General features: G+C 59.3%; 3 protein-coding genes across 3 annotated transcripts; 2 read left to right on the top strand and 1 right to left on the bottom strand.

Annotated features, from left to right (window-relative positions):
• Nucleotides 1-58: 58 nt before the first annotated feature.
• SCHCODRAFT_02615463 (uncharacterized protein) lies at nt 59-3,927 on the top strand. Its single transcript, XM_050344711.1, has 5 exons — nt 59-1,313; nt 1,499-1,783; nt 1,931-2,035; nt 2,301-2,579; nt 2,685-3,927. Exons 1-5 carry the CDS (start codon nt 102-104, stop codon nt 3,525-3,527), a joined length of 2,724 nt encoding a protein of 907 aa, XP_050201709.1. The 5' UTR covers nt 59-101; the 3' UTR covers nt 3,528-3,927.
• A 2,671-nt stretch (nt 3,928-6,598) lies between these two features.
• SCHCODRAFT_02569482 (glycosyltransferase family 8 protein) lies at nt 6,599-8,388 on the bottom strand (the record flags this gene model as incomplete). Its single annotated transcript, XM_050343823.1, has 2 exons — nt 6,599-6,933; nt 6,987-8,388. The coding sequence occupies 2 exons, from the start codon at nt 8,386-8,388 to the stop codon at nt 6,599-6,601; spliced, it is 1,737 nt and encodes a 578-aa protein (XP_050201708.1).
• A 541-nt stretch (nt 8,389-8,929) lies between these two features.
• On the top strand, nt 8,930-12,096 carry SCHCODRAFT_02698029 (glycosyltransferase family 2 protein; the record flags this gene model as incomplete). The annotated part of the gene is made up of 3 exons (XM_050346912.1): nt 8,930-8,989; nt 9,041-11,402; nt 11,456-12,096. The coding sequence occupies 3 exons, from the start codon at nt 8,930-8,932 to the stop codon at nt 12,094-12,096; spliced, it is 3,063 nt and encodes a 1,020-aa protein (XP_050201707.1).
• Nucleotides 12,097-12,972: the final 876 nt, after the last annotated feature.

Genomic DNA, 12,972 nt, shown 5'->3' with positions numbered 1-12,972 from the left:
GTGAATTTTGCAGTGACGCCTGCGCGTGACCCGACGTGACCAAGTTTGCGCTGGGCGTCACGGACGTGACCACACGTTGCATGTTCTCGGTACCGAGGGCGATGGAGGGCCGCAAGCAGAACACGGCGTGCGACGCCTGCCGTGCGCGCAAGGTGAAGTGCAACCGGGTCCCCGGCTCGGACCGCTGTGTACACTGCGCGACGAAGAACCTCGAATGCACGCACTTCCAGCAGCAGGCTACCCAGCACAAGAAGCGGGCACCCAGGTCGGGGGACACGGCCGGGGGTGCGCCCTCCGGCTCGACGTTCCCCTCCGGCCCCCCGCGCCCCCGCGCCTCGTCTGCGATCACCACGTCCAGCGCGACCCCCGCCGCACCGCTCTCCGCGCAACTCGGACTCCCGATCACGCCTACATCATCCCTCCACGCCGTCCTCGCGCACCTGCTCGCGCCCCCGCCCGAGGGGTTCTCCTCCTGGGGCCCGACCGCCGTCTCCCTCGCCTCCCCCGCCGCCCGCGCCGAGCTCGCCGCCGATCTCGCCGAGGTCTACCTCCAGATCGTCCACCCGCGCCTCCCCCTCCTCAACCCCGCCCGCCTGCGCGCCCAAATCCGCGCCCAGCCCTTCGTGAGCGGGCCCGATCGCGGCCCCGATCCCGAGCGCACGACCCCCCTCCCCATTCACCCCGCGCTACTCGCCGTCGTGCTCGCGTGGGGGGCCAAGTTCGCCGAGCATCCGCTCCTGCTGGCGGACCGCGCCCTCCCCGCGCACAACGGCGCGTCCTTCCTCGCGTCTGCCCTCATCACCCGCACGCGCGCCCTCGCAGAGGCCCTCGCTGTGCACCGCATTCCCTCCCCCGACCACATTCTCTGCGCTTTACTCCTCGAGCCCCTCCAGTCTCAAGACCCCCGCGACCCCGAGGCCTTCCACGGCTTCTGGCTACGCGCCGCGATCGGTCACCTCATGGGCCTGCGCGTCAACTACAAGAGCACGCTGCTGGGCATCCAGGACCGCGACGCGCGGGGCACAATGGTCTTCGCGTGGTGGATGGCGTGCTTGGCGGACGCGTATGGGAGCGCGTACTACAGACGCAAACCGATGCTGGACGACGATGATTATGATGTGGATTTCTATACGGCGCAGACGGCGGGGGTGGGGCCCTCTGGTCCAAATGCTTCGACATCGGGTACCGCTGCTTCTGCATCGAGCTCGGCAGCACAGACTGCCACGAACGCCAATCCGGGCTCAGACCCAGCGTCATCTCCCACAGACCCTACCTCCCCCGACGCCAGCCCGCGCGATCAGCTAGAGGTCTTGGTGCGTGTTCTTTCTCTACATTTTTGTGCTTTCTCTCCATTTTCTGTGCTTTCTCTACATTTTTTGTGCTTACGCCACATTCTCTATGCTTTCTCCACATCTTCTGTACTTTCTCTACACTCTCAGCTTCCCCTGCCCAATCCTCCTCCACCGCAACCCGATCTTACCTTAACCCCTCCTCCCAGGGCTACTACCGCGCCGCGCACGCCCTCGCCCGCGTGGCGCGGACGATGTCCCGGCGCCTGTGGACGCCCGCGGTCGAGGCGGGCGGCATCCCCCACGCCACGCTCCGCCTGCTCACGCAGGCCCTCGCCGGCTGGCGCGCCGCGCACCTCGCCGCGGTCGGCGTGCCGAGGGATTTCGGGCGGGGGTGGGGGTTCGTGGAAGCGGTCTCGACGTGCGCCTCGGACGCGACGTTCCATGTGATGTGGGTCATCCTGTTTGGTGCGCTGGATGAGTTTGGGGTGAAGGTGAGTGGGGGGGAGCTCAGTCCTGCTTCGATGCTTGGTCTTGCGTCGATGCATGTACTCGCGTCGATGCATCTTTCTGCGTCTTGTCGTCGTGCATCTCTTCATCGTCACGCAAACTGGGGGCCATGAGCTGACATACGGCTCCAGGAATTCGCCGCACTCCCGGACCCCGCGGCCGCGGCAGAGAAGGACGAGGTGTGCGCGACGATCGCGGAGCAGGCGCTGCATGGGGCGCTGAGGATCGCCGGGTTGGTGAGTGCTGACCTCCCTGTGGCCACGAATCTGCTACCGCCGACCATATTTCTGATTCCACCGACCATAATTCTGCTCCTATCCACCATGATTCTGTTCTCACCGACAACCTCCCCTCCCACCGCACACTTTTCCGAACAGCACACCTCATTGATCACCTACCTCTCCTCATCACCCATCACACCCCTTCAATCATCCACCAACCCCCCTTCAACCCCCAACCCCCACAAACCCCCAACCCCGCACTAACACTCCACCCACCCAGGCCGCCGTCCTCACCCAAAACGGCTACCTCCGCCTCGACCCCGCGGTCATGCACGTCTCCTGCATTCACGCGGGGGGCCTTCTAGCCCGGCTCGGACGGCCCGAAGTGCAGGCGTGCATTTTGGGCCTGGAGCAGTACGCGCACGCGTATAGCGAGGCGGGGGCGCAGGCCGCCGCGCTGAGGGCGGTGTATGAGGGGGTGGTGCGGGGGGAGGGCGGGGGTGGGGGTGGGGGTGGGCAAGGGCAAGTGAGTGAACACGGGCAAGGGCAAGCGAGCGAGGTATGTGCAGAACACATTCGCGTCCGGCAAATAGCAAGCAGGGGTCGGTCGGATGAGGGGTCGGTCGGATAATGGGGATGGCTGGCGCTGACGCACCTTGCGCAGGACATGCACACCGACGAGCCGTACGGGTACGAGGGCTACGGCTATGGGTACCAGCAGGAATCCGCGTACGGGAACGGGAACGGCAATGGCCATGGTAATGGGTATCAGGGTTATGGCGACGGCTATCAACCATACGGGAACGAGCGCGCTACCCAAGGTTTCAACTACAGCCATGCGCGCAGTACGTCGCCGAACGACAACAGTGCGGCTGCGGGGTCGGCAGGGTACGGACAGACGAGTCCGACGTCGGCTATGCACGCCCCCGCAGCCTCGACGACCTATCAGCAAACGAGCTACGCACGCAGCTCCTCGGCGCCAGCCAACAACAACGCCACTTTCGCGGAGCAACAACAGCAGGGGTATGGAGGGTATCCGAGCGCGCCGTCCGATGCGACCTCTGCATACCCAAGCTCGTTAAGCGCAGCGTACGCAAGCTCGTCGACGAGGACGGTGCCGTCCAATGCGGCGTTCCCGGGGTCGGCGAGCGTGTTCCCTGCATCCTCTGCTAGCGCGTTCCCCGGCGCCGGCAACAACGGTCACAGCACCGCCGGGTCTCCCACAAAGGCCCCCGTTACCTCCCGCGATATCTCCGACGCCACTGACGACAACACCTCCCACTCGACCCCGACCACCCCCCTCGAGGCCACGCTCGTCGCCCAGGGCTTCCCGCTGCATCCGCACGCGCGCGGGTTCCCGACGGGGGCGAAGGGGCTGCGCTTCATGCGGGGTGCGGCAAGGGAGTTGATGGCGAGGGGGGTGGGCGGCGCGAGTGGCGGGGGAGAGGGGCGGGAGAAGGGGAGAGGGGACGACGGTGATGGGATGGATGTGGAGGAGGGTGGGTAGGGGACTGAAGGTAGAGGGTGAGGGTGGGCGAGGAGCAGGAGACACGAACATGCGAAGGATGGGAGAACATGGGAATGAAGTGATATGTATAGTGGTGAAATGTGTGAACGTTGGACCCTGCGTGCTACTGTACTTACCGGCTTGGAAAAGGTCCTCTGTTATTCGTAACTTTAGTCCTTGGTCTACGTTAGATCGAGCTGGTCTCTTTGCTTACTTTCCTGTAGACTCGCCTTTGAGAACAGTAGACCTACATTGCCTGGTCTTACGACTCCTTCCTATACCCCAGATTACTCTCTGTTTTTGTCGCGTAGTGCCCACCTGTCCACCCGATTACTATCGTTGTTTTTCAACAACTTGGTAACGCCGTCGCTGTGAGATCTGTGCGCCAGTACAACAATCTTTTCTCTCCAGCACTTGTCGGACTGCCCATCTGCTTGTTGCGTAGCGCACGGCGAAGGTTTGCGCAGACGTCATCGAATGTGGTTGTCCAAATGGAGACTGCTTTACCTTTGATTATTGATATCTCCGAACAGTCACATCACCGGAAGCATAGAATGAGCACAATTCTCACGACCATCCCTGAATATTGCCGAGCCCTGTGAGCGGCACGAGCAGGCTCAACGAAAAGGTTCGAGCCATGTTATTGTTGCGTTCAATAGGAGCCCTTGAAGGCAAACAAAGTGCGGACCAATAATCGCTTATAGGTTAACATACCTAATTTTTACAGGACAATAACATGATGCTGACGTATCGGAGCAAAGTTAGCGAAACCTGAGCGACTCATTACTGTTCTTGAGCGTCTGTGACTGCCAGTGAGTGTCTGTAGCAGATAGTGAGTGGTCCGGTGCGTACTATATGCTTTGATGTTCTACTTGGCGAGCGACTGGTTGCGTTGGCGCAACTTCAGGTTATGGACCCTCTTCAGGTGGCTTTTGAGCCCACTCTCGGTGTTAAAGCGCGCGCCGCCGCAGGCAACTTGGTTGCACTGATACTGCCGCATATTCTTGTGCCGAAGCACGTGGTCTATCAGCGCATTCAGTAAAGGGCTGACGAGCCTCAATCGAAGCCTACCGTCAAGGGTGCGCTTCCGTGTGAAGGTCCTGCGGCAGTATGAACACATGTGTGCCTTGTTGTGCCGCGAGATCGATCGACGAGAAAGCGAAGCCGCCGCGCGCGCTTCCGATCCGACTTCATTTCGGAAGCTTGCTGGTTGATAGCAAGATCGGGCGGTGTCGTTGGCGGATCGGAGCGAGGGGTCCTCGGGGAGGTTGGGAAATGGATGGCTGCGTGAAGCAAGTGATGGTTGAGAAGTCCAGTCATACGGCGAACAGAGTCGCGGTGACTGAGATGGCAATGTCGTCGATTGGTGGCCGCAGGCAGCAATATGGATGGGCGTTAGTGAACCTAACAGATTGGTGGTCGGGTCGGTGTCAACGACGAGCCCGATGTGGCCTGCATGAGCTGTAAATCACCAGATGCTAGCACGATTATTGATACGTACAGAAGCAGTCGCAACTGGAAACATTGCGAAATTCGTTCTCGTGCACGAGTGGACCACAGTACAGCATTGGATCAGTCGCCACCGGCGCCGTCAGAGTCATGGTTGAAAGAGGGGTCGAGTGCAAGGTGGAACACAGGTCTTGGCAGCCAGGCCCGCGACGATGATCACCCTCGGTTGGCCAGTTCGGATAGCCAAACCAGCCGCCGGCGCTCGCCACGGAAGACTGGTTTTGCGTCTCCTGAGAGAGGTGACTGAGGGGTTGTGGCATCAGGTGAAAGATACTGGGCCGCCGGTGCAGTCGTAAGCTTGTCACTTATATAGAGATGGTCTAAGGAAATTACGATGAGGGAAGGGCCTCAGAAGAGAGGATGTGAATGAAGTGCTTCAGTCGCTATCACCTTCTTACTGCTCGTAAGCCTCAGGCATTGGCTGCGCGCAGGGATCCTAGAATTGGTGGGCTGAATGTGAAGACGTGAGGGCGCGCATGGTCGTGGCACGTTGACGTGTGGCATGGGACTTCGAACAGACAATCCTTGTCGGAAGTTGAGTGCGTCGGACTGTCGCTCGCAGTCCTCCGAGGCGCTGCGTATGAATGGGGTAAAGTTCGACTTCCGATCCGAGAGATACTACAGCGTTGGGCGGTTCGGGTCGCTCCGAACCGAGTCGGCTATCAAGGCCCCAAGGAGACGACGGACCGAAAGGCGAAGAAAGCGGCGTTTACCGAACTTTGACGAGCATCCGTACACCCCAGCAACATGGGTTCTAGATCGGAATACCGTGATGTAGTCCGAGTTCCGACGCCTACATGGCGCTCACACACACGTATATTCCTAGCATTATCCAGCACTGTCAGCATGCCCCTACCAGGCCGCATCTCCTCGCAATGCCGCCCAGCTATTCCAGCGTGCTTGACCTTCGGTGACATTGACCGACTTCGCGCAGCAGCTGCGCGGAGCTGCCCTTGGTCACTGTACCAGGACAGGTGTCCGTTTGTACGAGGTCTATCGACGTCGAGCTGCAGTTAGAATCACCACCGGCGAGGAATTGTGATCATCACCGAGTAGTGAGTAAGTACTCTCGATGATTCGCGCAGTGAATGTAGTGAAGGGCGCTCTTTGCTGAGCTGCAAATGCCAATTGAACACGGGAAACGCCTGCTTGCTTTCAGTACCCACCCCAGCAAAATATCATATGTATCGCATCCGCAAGTACACAACTACGTTGACAGCATTGGGGTATCCGTTAGAAGAGACTCTTGGAATAAGTTGAGTTCATCGAAGAGGCCTTTCACGGGGGATGATAACGGCCGATTGAGACAGCGCACATTATTGAAAGATCACGTTGACCATAGTAGACCTGGACGGTTTGGGAGAAGAGCGGGAGGTGCGTGACAAAACAGTAACGTCACTTTCCCGCACGTGGGTAATATACAACTTGCTTTACACGGTCAATGGACGTTCAATATCAATAGCTGGTCTGCAAGCCTGTATGTTGTACAAGAATTTCTGTGATAGCTGACCCATTCCAAAGGTATAAGAACTATGTCATAACAACATACAACCCACGAGCACTCATACAGAACTCCCAAAGAGCTCTAGAAACCTGTCGCGAGCCTCACTTAGCGCCCTCTGCTTCGCGGCCTCTTGGCATGCCTTGTACGAGGCGGTGCCACGAATCCCTGCCCACGCAGTCCTCTCTAGTACTTTCCACCACGCATCCGCGAATGGATGTCCCGGTGAGCCGGCATATCCCCAGGGCTTTGCGGTGTAAGGCTGAACCCAAGGATTCAACACTTTGACAAGCGAAGGCTGGACAGGGCCGGTGAAGTGAACAATGACCGGCGAATCGCGCATCTCGTCGATGTCGAGGAGCATGCGCCATGGCGTGACGATGCTGGCATAAGTGCCTGTGCAAGGAAGGTGAGCGACTCCGAGCACCTCTGCATGCGCTGGCACTCACCCAGTCCTTGCGCATTGTACTTCAGCGACAGCGCAATCCAGTCACCAGCGAAATGCAGGTTCAGGACGTCTTGGTCCTTGAAGTGAAGGTCCGTTGCGCTTCGCGCGAGTCGCGCGAGATCGGATGCGCTGCTGCGCATCTTGGTCAGGTCCATGAGAAGGACGCCGGCGTTGAAGTACGCAGGGCTGTCAGCGTTGTCTTGAGCTCCTGCCGTCCTGATGTCGTCCTTTAGGACGCTCGCATGGCCTGACTGTGCGCTAGCGAGATCCAGTCCTGGATGACCCCTCGGATATCCTACGTCCGGCGCAGCTCCTATGGCCTTCCCTTGCAAGTCGGTGTTCCACAACTCAGCGAGGTCATCCATGACGAGCACGTCCGCGTCGAGGTAGAGAACTCGCTCTGTAGGAACGCGGCGCACAACGTCGAGCTTTGCCCACGTTGCGCTGCCCAAGGTGCGACACAGGTCGTCCTCTGCGGACTCTAGGAAGACGATGCTGGTGCGCACGCCCCTGTCCTTGTCGATAACCGCGCTGATCTTCTCCTTATCCTCCTTCGACACGCCGCAGTCCAACACGTACACCGTGCAGCGCGCCTGGGGCGAGAGAACACGGATGGCGCTACTGATCGCCACCGTCGCGGGCATCGCGTACGCGCTATCCACGGCGAACGCGAGATTGATTCCGTAGTCAAGCGCGCTCTCGATGGTGGCGGAAGCTCCCTCGGCATACGCCCACCCGATGCGCATCTCCGTCTTCTTCTGCACGATCATCTGGTAGTCGCCCTCGCCAGACAGTCTCTCGAACTCGCCTGCGTGCAGCTCGAGGAAGGCGTCGATGCCGCGGCGGGGGTGCAGCATGCTCCCCGGACTCTCCGCGGGCCAGCGGTAGTCGTCGAAGATGATGATGGCGCCCTTGCGCGCGAGCCGCCATACGAGCTCGCCATCCAGGAAAGTGTCATCCGCGCGGTGTGAGCCGTCGACGTATAGCCAGTCGAAGCCCGCGGCTGCGACTGCAGCCTCTGTCTCGTCGCGGAGGACCGTCATGAGGCCAGGGACGCTGAAGGCCTCGATGACGCGCGACCGACCGCCTGCGAGACGTAGGTTGCGCTCGACTCGCGCGCGGCGTGCGCGGCCGGCTTCCGTCTGGAGCATATCATAGTGGTCGATCGTCACGAGCTCGCCGGCGTCTTTGCACAGCTCCTCGAGTAGGAAGACGGAGGAGCGACCCTCCCAAGTGCCAATTTCGAGGGCGCGGGGCGCGGATGCGGCCACCAGGGAGAAGAGTCCCCGCCATCTCTCGACATTGCCGCTGAACCAGTCCTGAGCGGGGGTAAATTCGTAGTCGGGGCGTGTGAGCAACGGCGCCGACGCAGGTGGCTGCGATGACTTATCGGAGGAAGACATAGTGTTCGGAGGGCTATGGTCGAGAAGAGAAGTCGTGAGAGGCGGTCTCGTCTTATCCCGGGCCTGAACTCCAATCCCGCTGGGTAGGTCCTCACTACCTACACGCGCCCCAATTACTGACCTCACTTTTAGGCGCTTACTTAGACGCCCACGACTGCGGTCTCTCCAATTTCCTAGTACGGTGGCTTCGGCTTATGCTCTCAAGCTCTGGATGCCCTTATCTGGAGGCCCGACCGAGTCTTTTGGGGACCTGTTTCGGTAACTGTGACCTTGGGATGCCTTCTGTACCCTAGTATGCCGGCGTTCCGCAGTGGTTGTGAGTCTGTTTCCCTTCTTGTTCCATGGGCGCCTAATTAGTGTGCACGCTAGACGTTTCCTGTTTTTCAAGCGCCCGTCCTTCTTACTATGGTGACTTCAAGATGCTCCCATGCACCGCTCTGGAAGACGTGTACGACCTCTCACGTAGGCCGAAAAAACACCACTCATAAGTTCGACTGGTTCCTCAGTAGCCGCTCCATAGTCTGCACCTCATATCGCCTTTATGCCCACTATCGACAAGTCTAACTCTCGCATTCTAGTGACCGGCGGAGCTGGCTTCATTGTGAGTCACCTCTCCACTATTCAGGTAATAGGCCCTTACAGCAACGCATAGGGCTCCCATGTCGCACAGCGACTTGTCTCCGAAGGCTTCCCTTTCGTTCGAGTTGTCGACATCCAGGACCCCGTATACGACGCCCCAACTAGTCTCTGTCATGATTTTCTGAAGGGAGATCTCCGCGACGTACGCGTATGTGATCGAGCAATGAAAGGAATCACCCACGTCCTTCACTTCGCCGCGAACATGGGCGGCATGGGAGCGATACGCGCCGAAAACGACCTCATCGTCTACGACGACAACCACACCATCATGCTAAACGTCCTTCGTGCTGCCATCAAAGCCGGAGCCGCGCGCATTCTCTATGCGTCTTCTGCGTGCATCTATCCGGAACACCTTCAGGCCGATCTATCTAAGGACGTTCGGCTTCGTGAAGGCGACGTGTGGACCGATCTGACTGGGCCGCCCAAGCCGCAGGGTCTGTACGGTCAGGAGAAGCTGGCCTCCGAGATGCTCCTTGCTGAGTGCGAGGGCAAGATCGAGGTGCGCATCGCTCGCTTCCATAACGTCTATGGGCCTCGAGGCGAGTGGTACAACGGCCGCGAGAAGGCCCCCGCGGCTATGCTGCGCAAAGCCTTGGTCGCCGCGCGCATGCTGGCGGACTCGCCGTCCTTGAAGCCGTCCTTCGAGATCTGGGGCGACGGGCATGCACGCCGGTCCTTCCTGTACATCGACGACTGCGTCGACGCCGTCCTGAAGCTTCTCGCCTCGGATTACAGCCGTCCTCTCAACATTGGCACCGAGCAGGCCGTCTCTATCCAGGAGCTCGCGCACATCGCGCTCGAAGCCGCTGGCGTTCGGCCCTCGGAAGTCGACTTCGCATACGATATCACGAAACCCATCGGAGTCGCGTCGCGCAACTCCCACAATGAGCTCGTCCACCGCGTACTTGGCTGGGAGCCATGCGTGGATCTTCGCTCCGGGATGCTGAAGACTGCGCAATGGATAACAGGGGAGCTCGATCGCCTCCTTGCACAAGGTCGGGCGCTAGGATCCCTTCAACATAGCACGTTGGTTCGTATGGAACACAATCCGATCACCTTCGCGATCCTCCTTCCCATAACTTCGCGAATCGCAGGCGGCGTACACTCTAAGGAACCCGTCACCGAGAATCTGACTCGCTTCGCCCATTCATTGATCCGGACGACGAGCGGCGATTGCTTGGCCGATGGTCATCCCCCTGCCTTTGCTTTTCGAATCTACGTGCTTGCCGACCACGATGACAGCGTACTCAGCGATGGTCGCGCCGCACGCATTCTAGCCGACGCCGGGCTTTCCTCGGCCGACATCGTCACGCTACCACCCTCCTATGTGGCACGAGGTCGGGTATGCACCCTCTGGCGCGACTGTGCTCGCCGTGCATATGCCGACGCCTGCGATTACTACGTCCTGCTAGGCGACGATGTCGAGCTGCTCTCGACCGGATGGATGGAGTTAGTGCATCGCGCCTTCGCAGACCTTTCCGCGACACGACAGGTTCCCCTTGGCTTCGGGTGCGTCGCGTTCATGGATGAGACCTTCGCAGGTATGCCGACGTTCCCCGTTGTGCATCGCAAGCACCTCGATATGTTCGGCGGCGAGGTCATCCCAGACATCTTCGTCAACCAGGACGGCGACCCATACCTATACACGATCTATCGCAGGTTTGGGTGCTCGCGCATGCTCGAGGACTGTAGACTTCGGAACGACATTGGCGGATCGGTGGACGCACGCTACACGAAGGAGAGTGCGCCGAAATGGTCCTTCGAGACTCTTCGCGTCGGGGTGAGCCGTCTGCGAGACGAACTTCTCAAGGAGAACAGTGGCGGTGTCGTGCCTCAGGAGAAGCTCGCACTGGACATTGTCGTGCCTTCGTACCGCGTCGATATCGAGGCCCTCCAGGCAATCCTGTCCCTCCGTCCGTCAGCAACATGCGAGACCAGCTACATCATCATCATCGACGACCCGCACGCCGAGGGCACGCAGGAACTGCTCGACAAGTACTCCCAGTGTCCGGAAGTTCGCATTCGCGTGCACTCGACGAACCTCGGCGCATCCGCCGCGAGGAACCGCGGCATGGCCGAATCCACGGCTGACTGGGTAGCCTTCCTCGACGACGATATAGCCCCAGAGCCGGATTTTCTTCTCGAGGCGGAGAAGTGCATCCGCACCCATCCTCGCGCGGCGGGTTTCGTCGGACACTGCAAGTTCCCTTCTGCGGACACCGTTTTCAAAGCTGCGGTGCACTTTGCAGGCGTCACATACTTCTGGGCAATCGCAACCCAGATAGATACGGACGTACCTTGGGGCGTGACGGCGAACTTGATTGCGCGTCGAGCGGACGACGGCGTGTTGTATGATCTCGTGTTCCCGAAGACAGGTCAGTTGTATGATGCCATTGCAAACTCACAGAAGCTGACATTCTACTCACAGGCGGAGGCGAGGACATCGATTTCTGCCTTCAGAAGACGGCCCACTCCCTCGCAAAGGGCGGCGAAGCTTTCTACGCGGCGCCAGACGCGATCGTGACGCATCCCTGGTGGCATGACGGCAAGCGCTCCTACTGGCGCTTCTATATGTGGTCGGTGGGAGACGGCGCGCTCATGCGGATGTACCCCAAGCACTCCTACCGCGACTATGCGCCGAACGCCGCTGAGTGCCTTTTGGCCTGCACGGGGTCGCTCCTCGCGGGTGCTGCCCTCTTGCGAATGGACATCGTCCGCTTCGCGCTGACTGCTCTTCCGAGTGTCGTCCTCGCAAACCTGCTCCTCGATGTCTACCGTCATGTCGCGCTCGACGACGGATCCAACACCGACAACCCCTCGCGGCAAATCGAGCTGTCGGGGGGATACCGAGCACTTGCGATCCTGGAGAGCACCTTCCTTCGCATCTTCAGCGAGATGGGGCGCACGGTCGGAGTGATGAAGCGCGGCGAGTACGCACAGCTTGGTATGCGCTTCGACTGGTTTGTGGGACGATGGGGCGATGGTCCGAAGCGGAACGAGCGGAAGAACAACCTTCTGAGACTCTGCATGGCTGGTGCTTTTGTTGGACTTGGGTACTTCTTGTTCTGATTAAGAATCGTGGGCTTCTTGGTTGAGAGGCTTGACCGGATGTTGCTAGTTGTATTTCAATGCAGGAATTTACAATGCTGTATGGCGTAGAATAGATGATATTGATGAGCCTCTTCTTCAACCGCAGACGGGAAAAAGATGAAGGCCACACTCGAGCAACACATGCGGCGACGTAGAGAACGCAAAAAAGCACCTACCTGTCGTCTCCCTGGCGCAGACTGACGGTTGCAGAGACTGGAAACACCGATGCAAGCACACATGAACGGGGTTGGAAGGAAGAAAGAGTCAGATCGTATGAAGGGCTGCCGCCATTACCAGTCGCTAACATGTGAGTACTAAACGGAATTTCGATAGGTACGTGCCCTCGCGAGCAGATACTATGTGCCCGCCACGAGAAGATAGGTACACGTCACGATACTATACGTATCTAGTGAGTAGTAGTACAAAGTGCGTTGGGATATCGTGAGTGCGATGCATTATACGAATTAAAGATGAATGAGCAGGTGCTGGTAAGGTGCAGATGGGACAGGCGTGTGCGCGCATGGGAGATGCATAAGGGGAGAAAACGTATGGGGAAGGTGAGATATGAGGGAAACACGCTTGGTGGAAGGATGAATCATGGGGGAGGAAGGCGAAGGTAGGTGCATGCACTACGGATATGTGGAGGGACGGCGCTCCGGTCCTGGCAATGCAGACGGAAAGAATATGAGGTAGATGGACTAGAGCGATGCCCGCAGCGCAGAAGTTCGTAAGGGAGGGGGGTCACAGAAGTATGGAGAATGGCAAGAGCTGGTTCAATCGCGTGGCAGCAATGCATCGCCGGGCAGTTGTTGGCCAACCGCCAACTGAAAGAGACGGTCCGCTATTCCTCTGAGC

This window comes from Schizophyllum commune (assembly GCF_000143185.2).
Source record: "Schizophyllum commune H4-8 unplaced genomic scaffold SCHCOscaffold_3, whole genome shotgun sequence".
In the NCBI taxonomy this organism is placed as follows: domain Eukaryota; kingdom Fungi; phylum Basidiomycota; class Agaricomycetes; order Agaricales; family Schizophyllaceae; genus Schizophyllum; species Schizophyllum commune.
This window is presented reverse-complemented; position numbering and strand designations above follow the sequence as displayed.